This window comes from Oncorhynchus nerka, linkage group LG10, assembly GCF_034236695.1.
Source record: "Oncorhynchus nerka isolate Pitt River linkage group LG10, Oner_Uvic_2.0, whole genome shotgun sequence".
Taxonomy (NCBI): domain Eukaryota; kingdom Metazoa; phylum Chordata; class Actinopteri; order Salmoniformes; family Salmonidae; genus Oncorhynchus; species Oncorhynchus nerka.
In genome coordinates this window covers 22,191,566-22,211,503 of record NC_088405.1, presented here as the reverse complement: position 1 = coordinate 22,211,503, position 19,938 = coordinate 22,191,566, and the positions used below count along the sequence as shown (strand labels likewise).

The window sequence follows — 19,938 nt, the reverse complement described above, 5'->3', positions numbered from 1 at the left end:
ATCTGAACTATCATCTAGGGAAAGGGAAAGGGGATACCTAGTCAGTTGCACAACTGAATGCATTCAACCAAAATGTGTCTTCCGCATTTAACCCAACCCCTCTGAATCAGAGATGTGAGGGTGCTGCCTTAAACGACATCCACGTCATCAGCCCCTGGGGAGAAGTTGTTGTTAGGGGTTAACTGCCTTGCTCTTGGGCAGAACGGCAAATTTGTCCACCTTGCCAACTCGGGGATTCAAACCAGCGAACTTTCGGTTACTGGCCCAATGCCCTTAACCTGTGTATTTACTGTAGTAGAAAGATCTGCCGATCTTTGTGTGTTTCAGAAGCAAGTCATTAATTATTTTCATTTTTTTCATACTCTAGCCTTCAGAAGATTGGCTGACTGATTTGCTGAGTCAGACTTTGCTTCCCATAAGCCCTATTCTCCTGTAGTCTCCTGTAGTATCCCTCCAATCATAACTCATATTTCCTTATCTCTTTGTCTTTCTTCCAGACAACGCTTCCTGTGAAGATGTTCCAGCATCCTCAGACGACCCCATTGGGGTCAAAGGGCAAGGTAAAATAACTGTTGCCCTTAAGAACAGAAACTCTCATTACTATTATATACCACCAGTTTACTACTGGAATGAAATATCAAATGGCCCCCAAAAAAGTCCCTGTTTTAAAAAGCCCTACAGTAAGTGTAAATGTTGTGCCACTATGATGTAAAGATAGCCCACTAACGTTAGCTAGAAGCTTGGCCCATATCTCTGCATTTCAGTTTGCTACCATTAGAAAGGGATTCAGCCAAGATGTTATCATTAACCGCAAACTCCACCTAACAAATGGTCTTAAGCTGCCTGCCTCCATTAGCTGGTAGATCAGGTTTTCTGCCTACTCCATATCCCCACTCACACACATATAACACACACACACAAGTTATCTCTATTTCCTGTTCACTCTTGGCTAGCTAAAATGCCCTCCCACTGACATGTACATTGTGTAATACAGTAATTATATATATATTTTTTTAATTGCATGAATTTCACAAGGACAGTCTGTTTCACTTACACTCTGTTACATTAATGTTCTGGAATGTTTGTGAGCTAACTAATATAATGGAAGATAGTTTAGGACAATTTAGTATTTCCTAAACTGAGCGTAACTAGCAGTAGCTCAGTATTAGTGAACTGCACTACTGTAGCCCAGTGTAGTGTCTAATATCTGTGGGAGCAGGTTAACCCAGGCAGTTGTGTGTGTTGAATGTGCCAGGCCTGCAGGTCTTTAACAGTACTCAGGCTCTCACCCTCTATTCTCAACCCATCCACTATGTGCAGAGTCCCCGGTAGCATCTGTTGGAAGTCACACATCTGTCTAAGACCACTAAAAGTACCACTTTACTCAAGATTGTTACAACTATAAATGATTACCGGTCACATACCTGCTGACATCACTTTTCCAAACCTGAACCATCCTGAAGACCACTAATAACAGCAACAACACTATCAGTTTGCATCCCACACACCTGTCCTCTAGTATAATCCTCCTCTCCCTCCCCTTCAGTCACCTGAGCCCCTCCCCTGTTGGCCTCTGGGTCTTGTCAATCACAAGGCTCTTTTCCTCCAATCAGGTTTTACAATAGGTCCTTCGTCTTGAATGATTCCTCCCTTCAAGTATGTGTGCCCCTCCCTCCCCACTCCCTTTGTGTGATTGGGCATGTTGTTGGAGTAGCATGGCACCATGCCACCCTTCCTGCCTGCATGCACCATCTGCTGCCATGTGTGACGTGCTCTCTCAAACTGTGTGTCTCCCTACCAGCCTCCAGACCCTCCAGCCTCCATAGTATCAAGACCATCAGTAGTAATAGCAATAATAACTCCCACTTCTCTCCACTCCAGACCAAAGGTACAGTCACACACCCCCTCTCTCCCACGCTCCTGTATACCATACCTTTGTTGATTCACACACACAATAGATTAAAACAATAAGAAACAGAAGGAGAAAATTAGTATAGAACTCTTCGGAATTGCTTCTTCTCTTAGTCTGAGGTATGTTCTGGAAGGGTCCAGGCTAGGTTTAGCATATTTTGTATTTATTTGCTGTGTCACAAAAAAGCAGGTTCCAGAGCTATGTTCCAGAGCTATGTTCCAGAGCTATGTTCCTGAGCTATGTTCCTGAGCTATGTTCCTGAGCTATGTTCCTGAGCTATGTTCCTGAGCTATGTTCCAGAGCTATGTTTCTGAGCTATGTTCCTGAGCTATGTTCCAGAGCTATGTTCCTGAGCTATGTTCCTGAGCTATGTTCCAGAGCTATGTTCCTGAGCTATGTTCCTGAGCTATGTTCCTGAGCTATGTTCCTGAGCTATGTTCCAGAGCTATGTTCCTGAGCTATGTTCCTGAGCTATGTTCCTGAGCTATGTTCCAGAGCTATGTTCCTGAGCTATGTTCCTGAGCTATGTTCCTGAGCTATGTTCCAGAGCTATGTTCCTGAGCTATGTTCCTGAGCTATGTTCCAGAGCTATGTTCCTGAGCTATGTTCCTGAGCTATGTTCCTGAGCTATGTTCCAGAGCTATGTTCCTGAGCTATGTTCCTGAGCTATGTTCCTGAGCTATGTTCCAGAGCTATGTTCCTGAGCTATGTTCCTGAGCTATGTTCCTGAGCTATGTTCCTGAGCTATGTTCCAGAGCTATGTTCCAGAGCTATGTTCCTGAGCTATGTTCCTGAGCTATGTTCCTGAGCTATGCTTTATATCCAGGGCCTGTCATCACCTTGGGGTGATACTCTAATGTTAGTACTTGAGTTAGTCATACGCCGTTAGAACAGAACTCACCTACAGTACTGCTTCTCTTCAGGCACGTTGAACGGAAACCTCAGCAGGCCCCACAGTGAGAGCAGTGGGGAGTTCAGCCTCAGTCTGGACCAGGAGGAGTGGTCCAGCGGGAGCAGCCCTGTCCAGCAGCCCCTGTCCCGCTCCTCTCACCAGAGCCCCATGCTGCTGCGGAGGTCCCTGGACCCCCAGGCCGCCCAGGCCAGGAAGAAGACGAGCAACTCCTCGGGCAGCGCCAGTGAAGTGGTCTCTCTACAGCAGTTCCTAGAGGAGAGCACCGACCCTGCAGAGGTGACAGCCTGGAACACACAGCAACACTAGATTACAACACTGTACTATACAATTTTGGGATAGGAGTACTGTGTTATTCATAGGCTTCAGATGTGCTATGATAAGAAACAAGTAGAAGTTATTTCACCAATCAAGTCTGCTATAAAGCCCAGGTAATGTCATGGTATGGCAACTTGAATGTCTCCTCTCCATCTCCAGTCTGGCAGCCAAGAGAATCTGACCGTTGAGTCTCCCCGCCTCTCTGGAGGCGCTGAGCATGTGCAGAGGGACCGGCCTGAGCGAGGCTCCACCTCCTGCACCGGCACTAAGGGGCGGGGCATCCTGCGCTCAGCCAGTGGGAAGGCAGCGCCAGTGCACTCAGACAGCCGCCCCCCAAGGGGTGGCCAACCAGGTCGTCCCAGTCTACGGAAGGCAGAGAGTACGCGTGTGAAGGGCACGGTCCAGCCCCGGGTTGGCCTCTCCTCCCAGAGTAAAGCCATGTCTGTGTCTGAGCGTCTGGACATCTCCTCCACCTCCTTCTCCACGCTGCCCCGGGCCAGCAGCGTCATCTCCACAGCTGAGGGCTCCACGCGTCGGACCAGCATACATGACCTGCTGTCCAAAGACGCCCGGCAGCCCGTGTCTGTGGACCACTCACCCTCCTCAAAGGCCTCGCCTCGCGCCTCCACCACGCCCAGTGAGTACCCCCCAACCAGTAACCCCTCACAACACCCCAATCACCAGTCCATCCCCCTAGACCCAGCCCTCGTGCCCCTGTCCCTGCCCAAGTCAGTCAGTATGCCCTGCACGGGCAGTCAGCAACCCCAATAGTAAGGAAACTGATCTCTCTAGCCTGGAGTCCTTCTTTGGAAAGTCCTTCACAGTAGAGTCAGTGTTTATGGACTCCATCTTCAGCGAGCCAACCTTCACAGGGGCCAAGAGCCATACCTTCCTCTCCCTCAACACCTCCCTGGTCAGTAACATCAGTGGTCCCCCAGGCAAAACCCAACCCCAGCCCAACTCTGTTCAAACTGCCCAGAACCAACCAAATGGGCAAAAGTCCTGCCCACCTGACCAGAATGGGGAACAGGAGGTAATTGACACCAATCATGTGCTCGATGCTGACCAATCCCCATCCCAACCCCTTAGCCCAGAGGACCAACAATCATTGTGGTATGAGTATGGCTGTGTCTGAATGTGTGGCGCCCTGGTCAGCTACTGATCTGGGACCTGCATAAGGACCAGTGATGGTGGGGGAGAAAGAAGGAACTCTGCATGCTTTATCAAAGCACTATCATACTATGTTTTCTGTTGAGCTTTCATGTTTTCATGGCTGATTTGTAAATCACAATTCCTCACCTCTGGTTTGGTCTATCTCTTTGTCTTGTGGAAGTGGGGTTCTCTGGATGGCTTTGCTTCAATGGTCCGTTCACACTATTCATTAATCAAACCTCTTGTTTGGCTCACATTTTAAAGCTATTACATGACTGCATTATGTGGGACATGAATAGCTGTTCTTGTTATTTTAATCAACATTTACCATTTATTTTCCAATCACAAATGCATCTTCAGGAAACATGTTGCAAAGCTACATTAACTATCATTTGGACATTCAGTTCATCTTTTTTTTTTAAATCTCCATGTCAGAGGTCCTCCAGAGTCAACATGGAGCTCTGTATGAGGCTTGTAGAACATGTCCCATGATAGGCTGTCTGAGGACCACATTAACTGCCAATAAGCTCTATTTATGGAGTCATTAAATAATCTAGCCCTTCAGAGGAAAGAGCTACTATCTTTAACAGGAAACCAGTTTCTCAACTATTAATGTGAGATAATAGATTGTTTCCCTTTTTTTCTTATTGGGTGTTTGGTATGTGGGAGAATACTGTCCTCTCTAAAGTACTGTATCGCATTTCATTACCAGTCTGATTCTACTGTATCGACCTCGATGCATATTCACTGAACTGCATGGCTTTATTCTGTCCTGGTTTGTTCTGGACCTCTCATTTTGATTGTTGTGATCAAAATGGTTTTGTCTTTTTCTTTGGTGTGTTTGTGTTTTGTGCATATGACACGTTCTGTCTGTTCCATTTAATTTTCTGAACAAATCTTTCTCAATTGGGGTTAAGGGATGGTTTTGGAAGAAACGTCATTCACTAAATGATTTGAGAGGAAATTTAAGTTGTAGAGAGAATGTTGCCTTCCTAGTGTTAGTGTTGAGAGAAATTTGCAAGTGAGACGAATGTGATTGTCAGATTCTTTTGTGAATGAAGGTTCTTCTACTCTTGGTTGTCATGGTATTGGATCTGGGTAAGGTGTCGTGAGAATGCTCACGGCCACAATACAAATTCCAATAGCACAATAACTTGTTTTAGGTTATGTATTATTGTAGACTGACTGGCTACACCTTGTACAAACGTATATTATGAACCATATGAAGTTATATTCAAGGGCAGAAAGCACTCCTTTATGCACCAGTAGTAGGAGTAGTGATGTTGTTGGTAGTTTAGATGTATTTATTTCTGCTTCGTGATGTATTTACCATTTTGAAATAGTTTTATCGTATTTATCTTGTGTGTATAAACCATTAACTGCAGCCTTTATTCAGATGGAATATAACATGCTTTTGTTCTGCAGATGTGGAAGTGTTACAAGAGCGCAGAAAGTCAAAAAGCGGAACTGGGGAGCAACAAAGCTCCTAAACATTAATGATGAGCTCAAGTGGTGAGTGCTGCTCTCCAAGTCCAACAGGGAGATGGGGGGGGCTCCATGGTAACCCAAAGTGGTGTAACAGATATCCCATCATGGACGTGCTTGCTTATGCTACGCTGGTGTGTCGTCGTCGTCCCCCCTGGCCTGGTTGGTGCCACCCGGTAAAGGGCACATGAATGGACCGTCTGCATGGCGTCTGGTGGAACACGCTTTGCCCATATATGTGCCCAATCCCTAATAACAGGAGGACCTGTCTGTCCTGCTACACATACATGCACCCCCTCCCTCCCTCCCTGCTCCTCAGTGATACTGTGTGTCCATAACTTTTTTCTGTTCGTATTCAGGAAAAAGCACCGGTGGCTCTATACAAGGTTGTGGTCCCTTTGCGAGCTTATCTATCTGCAGTACTGCATGGCTTTGGTGTCGTGCAGCTGAAACCCCTCCCCTTATCCTGACTGTTGATGCATGTAGACCGCTTTCCTGTGCGTCCATATCTACATGTTCATCTTCTTCTCTGTCATTTCTGCCTCTAACTTTTTTCTGTCCCCTTCTCTTCTTCTCTTCACTCTGTCTGCCTCCAGCTCAGAGGAAAGTGACCTTCAAGCTGTCTGTTTGACTTTGAAGCCTTTAAAAGTTGGTCTACTTAGATGGTCTTCAGTGAGAAAAGCTTGTAAAAACAACAACATTTAAATCAATTTCAAGAATGCTTCAATAGAGAAAAGTAAACGTCCTCTCTTTTTTCCTTGAATCAAGGAAACAACTCATAAAGGGACATTTCCAAAATGTTACATTTCATATTCATAATCTCCAGCAACCATCCCAACATCAACATATGTGAAAATGGTGTGTTTCTATGTTTTGTAGTAAAACATAGAGGAAGATATGTTTCCAATGACATCATTGTTGTGCATTGTGTGATTTTTAACCAGTTATGAGTAGGTATTGCTTACTAATTGGTTGATGTCATTGGAAAATATATTTTTTATACTGCAAAACATAAATGCACCTTTTTTTACATATGTTGATGTTGGGGTGGTGCTGGAGGTGATGAATATGAAGTAGAAACATGTTGAAATTTCCCTTTAAGACATATAGGTAACTGCCAAAATAAAAGAAATGCCAACAAAGTGTCTTAATAGGGCGTTGGGCCACCCAGAACAGCTTCAATGTACCTTGTCATAGATTCTACAAGTGTCTGGAACTCTATTGGAGGGATGCAACAACTTTCTTCCACAAGAAATTCCACCATTTTGTGTTTTGTTGATGGTGGTGGAAAACGCTGTCTCAGGCGCCACTCTAGAATCTCCCATAAGTGTTCAATTGGGTTGAGATCTTGTGACTGAGACAGCCATGACATATGGTTTACATCGTTTTCATGCTCATCAGACCATTCAGTGACCAATCGTGCCCTGTGGAGGGACATTGGGCCCGTTTGTTTCGCATGGCCCGGTGCGCCGGGTGGGTGTAGATTTCACTTAAGGACCAATGGGAGCACCGGGCCATGCAAAACGACCTTGCCCATTGTCGTCCTGGAAGAGACCACTCCCATCAGGATAGAAATTCTTCACCATAGGTTGAAGGTGATTCTCAGAATAGATGTGTATGTATTGGTGTTTACCTTGCCCTCTAAGGGGTTGAGAGGACCTAAACCATGGCAGGAAAATGCTCCCCACACCATAACATAACAGTGCTGTGAGAACCCTCATTTACTGAAGTTTGTCCTTTATTTTGGCAGTTACCTGTATGTGGTGACAATTGTTTTTCTAAAACAGACTTTCTGGCAAATTTTTACCTTTTTATTTAACTAGGCAACTCAGTTAAGAACAATTTCTTATTTTCAATGACGGCATAGGAACAGTGGGTTAACTGCCTTGTTCAGGGGCAGAACGACAGATTTTTACCTTGTCAGCTCGGGGATTCGATCATGCAACCTTTCGGTTACTAGTCCAACGCTCGAACCACTAGGCTAACTGCTATTGTGACAGACTGCTAATGTTCACTCTACACGGACCTACACTTGGTGCCAATGTTCACGCAAAGCCAAATGGGTGAGCTTAAACTAGACCCTGGGGACTCCACGTTGTCCTCTGTGTGAATTTAAATCAGCTGGACTTTTGCAGTCTGCCATTTGATGTTAATGATACTCTTTGTAAATGAGCATGCACATGCAACATCTTTCTACTGTGGAACAGCTGACGTCTACTTTCAGCAATATGCACCGGAAATAAACTGCATGTGGACACAGAACAACAAGGTCAACCACAATCTGCATGGAGCAATCAATCAACACGCTTTCCTCCCAATCAGAATGGACTATGTTTTTAGTTGTGTTCCTCTGAAATGCCAAAATGACTATCGCAGGAAGCCATGCCATCTGTTTGATTGACAGCCAATCCAATCAAGATAAAGGTTGTGTGAGCTGAATGGCACAGCGTATATGTGTACAGTGCTGTCAGATTACTGTGTCTGTGATGATGACCTAATGTCCACTTCCTCCACTTTTACATAAATCCATTTGATGTAATGAAAACTCCAGAAGACTCCTGTGTGTCATTTCATCTTCACTGCCCACAGCGCCAAGTCTTCATCTCATAAAGGACCGTCAAGTGTCATCTATTCTTCATCTGATGAATAATAACTTGAATAATTTGTTGTTGGGATATTGGATGAAAGTAATATCATGATTTCTACAGACAGATTAATGTAATGCCCCTTTAAATATTATATATGCCTGCACTGTTTATTCTGCTTTATTGAAAATGTTTAGATCCGAACCAGATCTTTGTCAGGGCGGTGAATTGGGAGCAAATACAGTGTGCAGACCTTCCTGTTCTTTACAGGTGTTCTTTATTAGCCCAGCACCTAAATTAAGGATGTGCCTAGAAAGATAGCATATAATCCCAGACGATATGAGTGGAGAATCAATGTTTCATCATCTGCTTTATTACACTGCAGTATTTAGTTTCAAAACAGTGTAAATGACTAGATCTCGCAGAGGGAGATACAATGCAAACGCCATAAATCACTACTACATTGTCTTTCAACCATGTACATGAATAACCAACTATCTACTGGTCTCTTGCCCATAGAAAACAAGGACTCTCCATCCCTGGTTCTGTCCCAAATGTTTGACTATTATTTGTTATTTTTTTACAATAATGGAAATTTCTTGATAACCCGAAGTACAGGCACAAAGGTAAATAACTTTTAAATAAATCATTGTACCAAGCCAAAGCACAGCCTGACAGGATAGTAAGTATGTTAATTTCAAGGTATTTACTAGTCAAAGCTCTGAAGAACTGGTTCATGTCCTGTCTCCTTTAAAAACTTCAAGAGATCCTCTGGCTTTAGTCCCATAGAGCCAGCATTGGTCATGGGATGGAAGTAAACTCGCTCATGGCCTCCGTTGACCAGGTCGCTGTCCAGGACAACCTTGACGCTCTGGTCCTTATCGCAGAAGAGTGCCAGGGCAGTGGCACAGCCTTGGCCCACCTTCAGTTTCTCCAACATGGCTGCCTCCTCAGCAAAGCGGAGGTTGCCGCTACCCAAGCCTAGCTTCTTAGCCAGGTCGTTGAGGTTGACTGGACGGTCATGGCGGACAGAGACTAGCCACAGGCCCTTCTTCTTCTTGTCTTTCAGGAAGAGGTTCTTAGTAACTGCTCCACTGAGGTCTTGCAGGTGAGGCATCATCTCTTCCACAGTGAATACCTAAGGGAGAAAGTGTCAGAGAACATGTTACTTCGGTATCTGATGTCTAAAATGGCTCCCTCTCATTTCATCTACTCTGAAATGGAAGATCTGGACAAGTACAATTTCCAGTAGGCATCTATCCTACTGCTTTCACCTAGACTGGTAACAGATCAACACTGGAGAGGCGACAACTGAAATTAAATGCAATCCTACCAAAAATCAGAAGGAACAAGTCACTGAAGAATAGTACAAGAGAACATATGATACATCTATTAAAAGTCTCATGCGGCATAATTGTCCCATTTTCTACCTGTAAGATCTACACATCGAATAAGCGCCAGTACTAAAATTAACATGGCTTGCCTATACATGTATATAGGATGAGTCCATGTGACAGTCATCGTGCGACATCTAGTTGTGGTTGTAAAAGGGAACACAAAATAAAGCCCAGTTAACTGTCAATTATTTTTCAAAATAACAAAACAATGCACGGCTAAATTCTTATTCTATGAGCGATGGTTGGGATGTGCATTTGTTATCCAATCCAGTGCATTTAAATATTATTCAACAACTCACTGGACCACCTTAGTTTAGCTAACGTTAGCTAGCTTGCTAACGTTATTGGTTCTTACCGGTGGATGGTCTACGCAGACCGTCTGGATATTCAGACTTTCCAAATACTTAACCAACTCAGTCCGGAGATCAGGTGTTGCCATTGTTAATTTGAAGAGAAAAGAAACGCTATTCAGACAAATCGGAACACTCCAACGTAGCATACACGTCCTCAGTCTCGACTCATTCCACAAACCTGTATTTACATAACTGCGCAAGCGCGAACAAACCCAGTCAATGGAGAATTTTGTTTCATGGTTTGTAGATGTGTCACCCATTAGTGATTTTCAGTAGTTGCGACTCAATTCTTAAGTTCCACTGTATTAGAATATAATTAAAAGCCGCCCATGGGTAAATTATTTCCTTGACGTGATGAATAGAATTGCATCAATACACCACTTCAATACAAAGCAATAGTTCGTTACCACCAAAAGATCAGTTCAAAACCAATGGGGGCCACACAAATGCCGCGTTTACGTGATACGAGGTATACCGCAAACATGTCAGTTTTCAACGAGGGCACGAACGTAAATGCCGTCAGCCGCCACACTTAAAATATTTAAACTTGCCGTAGCGTTCAATGTCGAGTGTTGATTTGCACTTTTTACTGAAATCCCCAGAGCAACTCAGTCGTGCTGTCACCAGCTCTCTTCCTTTCTTGTCCCACTACGTGGACGGGTATGACGATTCTTGTGCCCCTCCGCTAAATGAAGCACGAGCTATGTGGAACATTCAGTGACAACTGACAAGTTGCATTGTAAAAATCAATAGTTTTACAATGCCCATTTTATTAGTATTTTATTGAAATTATGTTACAAGCCTAAAAAGACCATTTAATTTGTAGCCCTGATAATAATAACCCTATGCAAATGTCTAAATTGGAAACCAGTCTATCCATTGTGGGTAAAAATATAAGAATCAAGCCATCACAGTGATTGGTAAAAACATTTTATTTACTCCAGTCCAATAGATTACTTGTCCTCAGGCTTGTTGAAGCAGTAGGTGAGGCAGCACTTTCCACAGTAGTGCCTATCAAAGTGGCTGGCCATGAACACGCCAGCGCCACACTCATCAGCTGGGCACTCACGACGCAGACGGTGGATCTTGCCGTTTTCGTCAACCTGGGGAAACACAATGGAAGCCATAAGTACAGCAATGGAACACAAGACAGTGGCTGTGTTCAGTAGGATACAACATAGCAAAAAGTTTACATTTTTTAAAGTGCTATTTCTATGACAGGCCTCATTGATTAGGAATTCTTGACACCACAGGAAGTCTGAATGTTCATTTTAAATATCGGCCAAAAATGTCCTTGGTTATTAGACAAGTTTGGATAGCAGTATGTCCCCGGTTTCATTCAGCTTGAAAACAAATAAAGTAACAAACGTCTACAAAACAATAGTTGGCTCCAATCACTAGATATGGTAGTGGTCACAGCCAATACAGCCTACTACCAAAATTCCTATAATTAATTGAATCTAGCTGAAATCCACAAAAAAAAGTTAATGCCTTACCTTGTAGTACTTGAGAACTGCGAGTTTGACCTTCTTCCTCTTGTGCTTGTTCTTCTTGGGAGTGGTGTAGGACTTCTTCTTCCTCTTCTTGGCACCCCCACGCAGTCTCAGCACCAAGTGCAGAGTGGACTCCTGCAGGAAAAAGCAACAGTTCAACCAAACAGACAACATATAGCTATGACTTCAGTGGTCAAAACTGCATGTAACAAAATAATAAAATAAAAACACTTGACTATGATGGTAATAAACAAAGGTTATTCACCAGTCACAGAATTAACAAAATCACCCAGAATCAAAATATCAATACAATGCTGGGAAACAATTAATTCTCTAACCTGCCACCAAAAATAACTCCTGATGGCAATAGATGTTGCATTAACATGAATTGGTATACTTTGAATATTCAGCACACCTCTTAAATGTAACAAAAAAAGCATCTTAGTGGGCCTTAGGAGGTTAAGGGGGAGGCAGGTAGCCTAGTGGTTAGAGCATTGGGCCAGTAACCGAAAGGTTGCTAAATCGAATCCCTGAGCTGACAAGGTAAAAAAAAAAATGGGTTGTTCTGCCATTGAATAAGGAAGTTAACCCACTGTTCCATGGCCGCCATTGTAATTAAGAATGTTCTTATAACGGACATGCCTAGTTAAAAATGGTGTTTTTTAAGAGGCTGAAAATCAGGCCCAACACCCAGACCTGACCTATAATATAGTTAAATTAGTTAGCCGAGCTGACCCGGTCATTTCCACATGTATACGCAGGGCCATGCTATCAATATATAAGACTAGAACCGAGAGAAGAAATAATAATTCTGCCAAGTTGCTCTTCTGGTTACTGAATAAATCTATAGCTTTTAGCATATTTAAGGCCTAGACAAAATATATGTAAAGCAGTGGCCAAGTCCATTCAGGCCCACCAGCTGTACTTACACCTGATGGCTATAGAACAGAACCCAACCAGAGTCCCAGGTCAGGTAAACATATTGAGACCTCTGAGAAACCCTGGTCTAAGGGAATTGTGTTGGCAGTTAGGTGATGTAATCTACTTCCTGCAACACATTTACTAAGGTGTAGTATTGTCAAATGTTTAGGGAGGCTAAAATGTTCTCACCTTCTGAATGTTGTAGTCAGACAGTGTGCGTCCATCCTCCAGCTGCTTACCAGCGAAGATCAACCTCTGCTGATCAGGAGGGATACCTAGAGGGTGACCAGAGTTTAGTCTGACAGCCAACGGCAGTGCTCTCTTATAATTCAATTCAACGGATGACGAGGATGAAAAATTAATGTAATTACCTTCTTTGTCTTGAATCTTAGCTTTGACATTTTCAATGGTATCTGAAGGCTCAACCTGGAAATAAGAGAACCTGTCAAGTTTTTAAAACAGTAACGTGGCTAACAAGACTTCCCAGGATATTGTGTTACCAGCCAAACGTCAAGAACAAATATCACTTATCAAATGATAAGTTACATGTTAAAATATAGTTCAATAGTTAGCCGAGCTGACCTGGACATTTCCACGTGTATACGCAGGGCCATGCTATCAAAATGTAGCTAGCTAACGTTACTGTAACATTAGACAACTAGCTAACGTAGCTATTTGCGGCTACTCCCAATAAAAAATAGTTGACTTACAAATGTAGAAGGCTGATTGATTACTGAAATGACGCACTCTAGAATACTTTTATTTTTATCATGTACACATGCTCCGCTAGTAGAGGCAAGAAGCCCTCCATCACAACTTGTGACACAAGCCCCAAGTACCCACCTCGAGGGTTATAGTCTTCCCCGTGAGGGTTTTGACAAAAATCTGCATCTTGGCGTTCAATCCACCTGCACATATGAACGATAGCGTTGTATTTATAACTATTTCAGATTTAACACAGTATACAATGTCGTTATTATGGTAAATAATGGCCTAAAACAGAGAGCACGATCTTACCACAGGTCTCCTGCTAATGGCGGATCATGAGAAGAGGGCTTTCGACGCGTGCGACGGGGTTTTCGGGGCTCGTCTGCAGGGAGTAGGTGTGAAATAAGATGCCTGTTCAAAATACCTCTCTCAGTAAAGTTTATTTACATAACGCTTATTTTCACCTTAACATATGTTGTTTCGTTTTTATCTGAAAATATGAAATTCGTTTTGATCGTTTTTTTTGTTGTTGTCGATGTTATAACTACATTACCCAACATACCCTGGAGATGTCCATAGCAACCTTCCTGTTTATCTTTTGGACATTTATCTGCAATATTTCTCCGTGTTGGAGAAATGAAACCATGCTCTAAGCAGCAATTGAAAAACATAAGAAAATCATGTCTGGGGCTGGAAACTTACATCACTCCGCAGAAGAATCTGAAAGAAGAACCTTGCCACCTATCAAATCTGCCAGTGACAAGTATTTCCTAGAATCTCTTGGTGAATACATTCAACATGAGATGGAACGTCTGATGTGTCCAGACGAGGGACCTGATGAGCAACGTTACATCATTTACAGTTCTGCATTTGATAAGGTATCAACATGAACCACCATACCCTTTCGCCTTGTTTCAGCATCATCACTCAATCATTTTTTTTCAGGCCTACACACGTGAACTGATCAGAATGCCTAGGCTAACTTGTTGCATTGTAACTATGCCTGTCTCTTGCTTGTTTGATTTTCTCAGGTAATTGAGTATGCAACTGCATACAAAACCATCCTCACTTCCATCAAGAAAGAGTATGATGAGTTTATCTGTGCCATAAAGAAGAGTGAGTGTGATGCCAAGTTAGCTCATGGGAAACTGAAGGCCATGGTGGCCCAGCCCACCTCCCTTATGTACTGTCAGAGAAGAGCTGTCCAGCTTCAGGAAAGGCAAGAGAATCACTTCAATTTTTCAACATGGCACAATGCGGCCCCAGAGTATAGTATATCGTCTATGCCTAAACCTTGTTTTTTCCCGTTCTAGGATTGCTATCATTCAGAGAGACACTGCAGAGCTGCAGGCTGAGTTAAATAGACTACAGGAGTCAAGGAGAGACAAGAGACCCTCATTGCGTCAGAAGACCTCAGACAGCAAGACATTACGGCCCGTTGGGCAAATTCCAGGCATGGCCCGACATTGTTGAACTCATTGTGCCGTTTTGTTTTGTCTTAACATTATAATGGCTGTATGTTTACCCAAGTACATATTGTCATGTGTCATGTCAATATGTAATTCATGAGCGGTGCTTACAGTATAGTTTTTTCCAGGTCTGACATTTGATGAGTCGATGAACCCAGCAGCTCTGGCAAAGCATTTGGAGTACCTTGAGCGAAAGCGAGCCGACCTGCAGATAAAGAGGAAGAGCCAGTATGTATCTGTTTCTGTCAAGGATGACCTGGACAATAAAATGCGATCCGCCCTGGACCAGAGGGATGAGCTGGCAGTGGAGAATGAGAGACTCCAACTCCGGTGAGACTGTGTCTCACTTTGCTCAAGACTCACTGGCACAAGTGGCTATAGAATACCATTGAAGACGCCTATGTTGTTGCTAAAGTTATCGGTTCTTCTGGTTTTCTAGATACAAAAAGATGAAGTTTCTGAATGACTCCCTCATGACATGGGAAAAGACAGGAAAAGAAGTCACTCTACTGGAGTTCATAACATCAAAACTGGAGAATATATTTGATCTGAAAAGTATTTTACACTTCCACTTTAGCATACAGTGTATGTTAGTATTAGTGACACTGTCAGTGAATGAAGTTCTAGTCAGAGATAATGTAGCCTAGCTTTTTGTGTGTTATAACCTATTTGTCTTCTACTTATGATGCGGCAGGCCTATAAACCTCACGAGAGCTTTTGTGTGTTTTTTAACTATGATAAGGCTCATGATACAGCAGCAATGAAGTGATATGATTTTCATTCTAGTGAGCGACACTGATTTCCTTGGCATTAGTGCAGTAGTGTTTGAAGAGGATGATCCCAGCAAGGTCAATGAATCGGAGCTCTTGGTGGATTACATTGAAAGGTACTTCAGTTCTTTTCCGAGTTCTAGTACTATGCTCTCAACCAATGCATACTGTATGTTTAGATCATTCCTCTATGTGTTGTGTCTCCCTGCAGGTTCATTGACCTATTTGAGGGGGGTGAGTATGAGGCAGCTGCTTTCCATGCTGCCAAATCCCCTCATGGAGTTTTGAGAAACATGGAGACAATGGAAAGGTTCAAAGGTGGAAAATCTTTATTTTCTATCTTATACATAGACGTCCTATAGTGTTGTGGTCGCTATACACACATCATGTGGGTCATTGTGGTCTCAACCATAAAGTAACTCTGCATCTTGTACAGGCATACAGCACATAAATCTAATTTTATTTGTCACATGTGCCAAATACAAGAGATGTAGGCCTTACCGTGAAATGCTTACTTACAAGCCCTTAACCAACAGTGCAGGTCAAGAAATAGAGTCAGGAAAATGTTTACAAAATAAAATTATGTAAAAATAAAAAGTAACACCGTAGAATTACATAATAATAACGAGGCTATATACAGGGGGCCTGGTACAGAGTAAATGTGCGGGGGTACAGGTTAGTCGAGGTCATTTGTACATGTAGGTAGGGGTATATAGAGCATATAAGTCTGTATGAACTGTTTTCAACCTATGTCATCTTTGTTTCCCCTCTAGCGGTAACAGTGTACCAGGGCCAGGGGGAACTGCCCCCTCTGCTTCTCTTCTTCCAGGCACTCATGATCTTGGTGCATGCTGGCAAACAGCTGCCTGGGGAGACCCTGTCAGTGGAGGGGGTCCGGTGTGCCATGCAGCTCAACTATGTAGAGCTGGTCACACACTGGGTAACCCAGAAGAGGTCAGCATATCAGAGTGTATAAATAATATGAGCGTTAGGGGTTATGAGTCTTTTTGTTGTAGGGTTTGAATGGTATAGCTGGGCATGGTTGTAGCAATCACAACATAAGATATATAGGTATTATGTTTAGAGCTCTTTGTTATTGAGTCTATGTCGGGTTACAGCTTTCTCCATACCCTTCTCAGGCTAACATACAGCGAGGCTCTAGGGGATGTGATCTGTGAGCATGGAGACAGGAAGCCGCGGATGGCCGACACATGCTTGGCTCTGGCCCACATCGTCTACAAGGCCTGCGACGTGCTCAGGAAGGCCGCACTGAGCATGTGCAAGAGAGGCATGACCAGCAGTACTATGGAGTTCATCTATCAAAGCAAAGGCTTTACTGCAGGTGGGAAACACTCATTTACAGATACTATTCACACACATCCTATGTAGTAAATGTGTGAGTGACTCAGTGTGTGTGTATTGTTCTCTGTGTGTATGTTTGTGCGCAGGTGACTGTCTGTTTGTGCTGAAGGGTTGTCCCAGTCTGGCTCTTCTCCAGGCGTTGACTCAGGAGTACCAGGGCCAGCCTGCAGTGCTTTCTTTGGGCTTTGCCTGCCATGCTCTGCTCAACTCTGATCTGGAGGACCTGGCACTGCAGATGGTGGAGAAAACACATTCAAGTGGGCAAGGTAGTTAGGCTATACCCACCCACCAATCAGCAGGGCAACCACACATGGTCACGCACACACATACACAAGTTGAGTTGACCAGTGGTGCTGTCATTTTCAGGTACTTTGGAGAAGGTGATTCTGGATGATACTGGGTGTTCTGCAGAGAACTGGGGTGAGATAGCAGGTTGCTGTGGCCAGAAGAACAAGCCTTTACTGGCCAAGGAGATCCTCTCCATTCTGCTGTCTCAGTCAGGGGCGATGCGCCTCTCCCCTGGCATGGAGAGCTCCAGGTTGATGCAGCATGTGTTCATGTAGAGAGACAGCCACCAGAGGGTGCCCATGGGACAGATCTGCACCACCAATCCAAGAGGCCTCCCACCATGGCAAGCCCATTCATAACTCACTGCGTCATACTGCTCACTGCTCACAGAGAGAAATGCAGTCATCCACACTGGTCCTCCAGATCATTAAATAATTTCAATGTGATTTCACTTTGATTAATATCACAAGTGTCAAGTTCCATCTTTATCAGAAAGCACAAAACGTTGCCATGTTATTAAATTGATATCAATTGAACATTGTCAAACGTCACTTAATAGTTGGTTTATTAGTTATTCCTCAATATAATTGACTCTTAATTAGACTCAGAATTTCAAACAGTTTAAACTTCATCTAAGAAAATTATCACTACGTGTTTAGATTTGGATCAATGGCATCTCCGACATCCAACATAATTCATGGTGACAATCTCTACAGAATATTGAATTTCCCTGTAATAAATTCCCCATTTCCTGCCTCCAGAACACCACTGACTAATCCTTGGTGGTGTTAGTCATTATCCCCACAGAGGTAAGACCTGATTGTCGCTCCCTGAGAGGCGTGCTATTACCTATATACACTATCACCAGAAATACGAGGAGGACACAATGGTAGATAGAACAGTAGCTCACTAACCTTCCACTCACACAGTGGACCCATTGCACCAGACAGTGCAGGGCCAGTCTCAGTCACCCTGCCATATTAGAGTGAATGAAGCTTCCACACAGCACAAACAACACCCACCATCAATAAACACAGCCTCCAGTTTCCTCTGTCTCTGCCTAGGAGACATGAAGCCACACTGAGCTAACTGTGTGTCTATGATTCCCACAGTTAATCAATTCCGCTCATGTCTGGGGCCGCGTTTCAGTGTATATCTGTTTGATCCGTTTATGGGTTAGTGAATGGACGTGTGTAGTTGATGGCCTTATATGTCATACTAATTTAAACTCGGAACCGATCAACTGTGTTATTGAAAGCAGGGCTCTTATAGAGACTTTTATTCATACACATTGTGTACATTTAGCATCAGTGTTGTGATTATCAATATACTGTTATTGATGCTGGTATCTCTCCAGGCACTAGAGCTGTTTAGCCCCCACAATCTGTGCTGTTAGCTCTTTGAACATCACTACTTGTAGTGTTAGCACAATGATACTAGCACTGTGTTGTCAGACGGCAGACTGGAGGCAGCTGGTATCCAAGGGAGACGGAGAGAGGAAAAAAGAGGGGGTTGGCAATATGTGAGGCAAAGATGGAGAGAGAGTAAGACTGACATGCTGGTATAGCATCTCTATTACAGAGAGGAAGGAGCAGAGAGATATTGTGTAGGGGAAAACAAGGAACAAAGTGAGAAAGGGAGAGTGTGAAAATCAGAAAATGGTAGCGGGGGGTGAGAGATTATGCTGAATCAGCTCTTCATGGCGCCATCCCTGCTGCTGTTATTGATCTCCCGCAGTAAGAGGAGCTGGAGCTGGCCTGGCCTGCTGATGGCCCCACTGCATGAAACAGCTCCCCAGACACCGTACCTCCCTGCCCCCTCACCCCACAGCTCACAAAGAACCCTAGTGCCCTGCCCTGAGGCCTACCTCAGCCCTGAATCTCTGTGTCAAGGGTAAAAGGTGTTGAGTTCTGCCTCCTCACATCTCTTGTTTTCTATGCTAAAACTATTATCAACAAGAAAAACCTTGCAATCCATCTTCCCTAAACGATGCACTCAAGAGTTGTGTTTTACAAACTGCCTATTAGTCAGGATTCAGTTTATGACAGGATGTAACAGGATGCACTTAGTGTCCTTGGATAGCACTTCTGGAAGATGTAGAAATATTGATGGTAGTTTCTGCTAGTATCATATTGTCTTGAATGGTCCTTTAAATAGGTTTTTGCCTGCACCATCCTCCCTGTCAGAACCTGTTTAACAGCTCAGGATTTTTCCTCTGTATTCCAGCCCCAGCGTGTTTCTCATCTCCCAGAGTGTGGCACAGATAAGGGCCCTCTCCTCAGTCCAGCAACGTAATGTGAACTGACAGCCGTGTCTAGCTCACACAGCCTCTGGTCTAGATAGAGCTCAGTACAGCAGACCAGCAAAAATAGAGAGCAAGGGGGGCGTTGGCCCTCATGTTTCACATCCAGACAGTGTCCACAGTGGTTTGACTTACTTCTAGGCCTTTGTTTGATAGATCAATGCTAGTGGTATACATGGTTTTAAAAGGAATGTGGTCAGGACTAAATAGCTGTGTCAAGCCTTCTATTTCTGATCCGTGATTGAGCAGACTGTTGCACATTTGTACTGGGGTGGGAAGGGGAATCTTTGGAATAAACAGCGCCTCTCTCACACTTTGTATTGATGTCTCCTGGCTTGACTGTGTATATTTAGCCACTGTGGTAGTGCCCTGTCCATTTTGTTGATATTTCCATGGATTAAAGCAGTGCCACATTAGGTTTGCAATGGGGATGGAAAATAGTCCATTGATTTCCAGCATGTCAGATGGGCAGAGAGAGACAGAGTGCTTTGTTGTGCAGCTGTCTTTATTATA

General features: G+C 43.7%; 4 protein-coding genes across 4 annotated transcripts in view; 2 read left to right on the top strand and 2 right to left on the bottom strand.

Moving 5' to 3' along the window:
* LOC115136510 (girdin-like) overlaps positions 1-8,322 on the top strand; it is an 86,401-nt gene extending 78,079 nt beyond the window's left edge. Inside the window, 5 exon segments of the mRNA XM_065023132.1 lie at positions 498-560; positions 1,802-1,888; positions 2,836-3,101; positions 3,300-3,901; positions 3,903-8,322. Coding sequence (XP_064879204.1) covers positions 498-560; positions 1,802-1,888; positions 2,836-3,101; positions 3,300-3,901; positions 3,903-4,275 — 1,391 coding nt within the window. The 3' untranslated portion in view covers positions 4,276-8,322.
* A 391-nt stretch (positions 8,323-8,713) lies between these two features.
* LOC115135018 (prolyl-tRNA synthetase associated domain-containing protein 1-like) lies at positions 8,714-10,315 on the bottom strand. Its single transcript, XM_029669197.2, has 2 exons — positions 10,115-10,315; positions 8,714-9,500 (listed from the first exon to the last, which is right to left on the bottom strand). The coding sequence occupies exons 1-2, from the start codon at positions 10,256-10,258 to the stop codon at positions 9,072-9,074; spliced, it is 573 nt and encodes a 190-aa protein (XP_029525057.1). The 5' UTR covers positions 10,259-10,315; the 3' UTR covers positions 8,714-9,071.
* Positions 10,316-11,029: 714 nt separating this feature from the next.
* LOC115135019 (ubiquitin-ribosomal protein eS31 fusion protein) lies at positions 11,030-13,587 on the bottom strand. Its single transcript, XM_029669198.2, has 6 exons — positions 13,544-13,587; positions 13,370-13,434; positions 12,898-12,952; positions 12,716-12,801; positions 11,609-11,740; positions 11,030-11,215 (listed from the first exon to the last, which is right to left on the bottom strand). Exons 2-6 carry the CDS (start codon positions 13,415-13,417, stop codon positions 11,066-11,068), a joined length of 471 nt encoding a protein of 156 aa, XP_029525058.1. The 5' UTR covers positions 13,418-13,434; positions 13,544-13,587; the 3' UTR covers positions 11,030-11,065.
* A 21-nt stretch (positions 13,588-13,608) lies between these two features.
* Positions 13,609-19,738, top strand: LOC115135017 (clathrin heavy chain linker domain-containing protein 1). Its single transcript, XM_029669196.2, has 11 exons — positions 13,609-14,112; positions 14,266-14,453; positions 14,548-14,687; positions 14,832-15,033; positions 15,143-15,258; positions 15,490-15,589; positions 15,685-15,791; positions 16,247-16,427; positions 16,613-16,815; positions 16,922-17,101; positions 17,202-19,738. Exons 1-11 carry the CDS (start codon positions 13,915-13,917, stop codon positions 17,396-17,398), a joined length of 1,812 nt encoding a protein of 603 aa, XP_029525056.1. The 5' UTR covers positions 13,609-13,914; the 3' UTR covers positions 17,399-19,738.
* The last annotated feature ends 200 nt before the right edge of the window (positions 19,739-19,938 follow it).

Excerpts from the sequence above, each read along its gene's own strand:
- LOC115135018 (XM_029669197.2), bottom strand. The coding sequence starts at position 10,258 with ATGCTACGTTGGAGTGTTCCGATTTGTCTGAATAGCGTTTCTTTTCTC. Across the intron at positions 9,501-10,114 it reads TCTGCGTAGACCATCCACCG|GTATTCACTGTGGAAGAGAT; the intron begins GTAAGAACCAAT and ends TTTCTCCCTTAG.
- LOC115135019 (XM_029669198.2), bottom strand. The coding sequence starts at position 13,417 with ATGCAGATTTTTGTCAAAACCCTCACGGGGAAGACTATAACCCTCGAG. Across the intron at positions 12,953-13,369 it reads GGAAGACTATAACCCTCGAG|GTTGAGCCTTCAGATACCAT; the intron begins GTGGGTACTTGG and ends TCTTATTTCCAG. Across the intron at positions 11,741-12,715 it reads CTGACTACAACATTCAGAAG|GAGTCCACTCTGCACTTGGT; the intron begins GTGAGAACATTT and ends TTTTTCCTGCAG.
- LOC115135017 (XM_029669196.2), top strand. The coding sequence starts at position 13,915 with ATGTCTGGGGCTGGAAACTTACATCACTCCGCAGAAGAATCTGAAAGA. Across the intron at positions 14,688-14,831 it reads GCCCGTTGGGCAAATTCCAG|GTCTGACATTTGATGAGTCG; the intron begins GCATGGCCCGAC and ends AGTTTTTTCCAG. Across the intron at positions 15,034-15,142 it reads AATGAGAGACTCCAACTCCG|ATACAAAAAGATGAAGTTTC; the intron begins GTGAGACTGTGT and ends CTGGTTTTCTAG.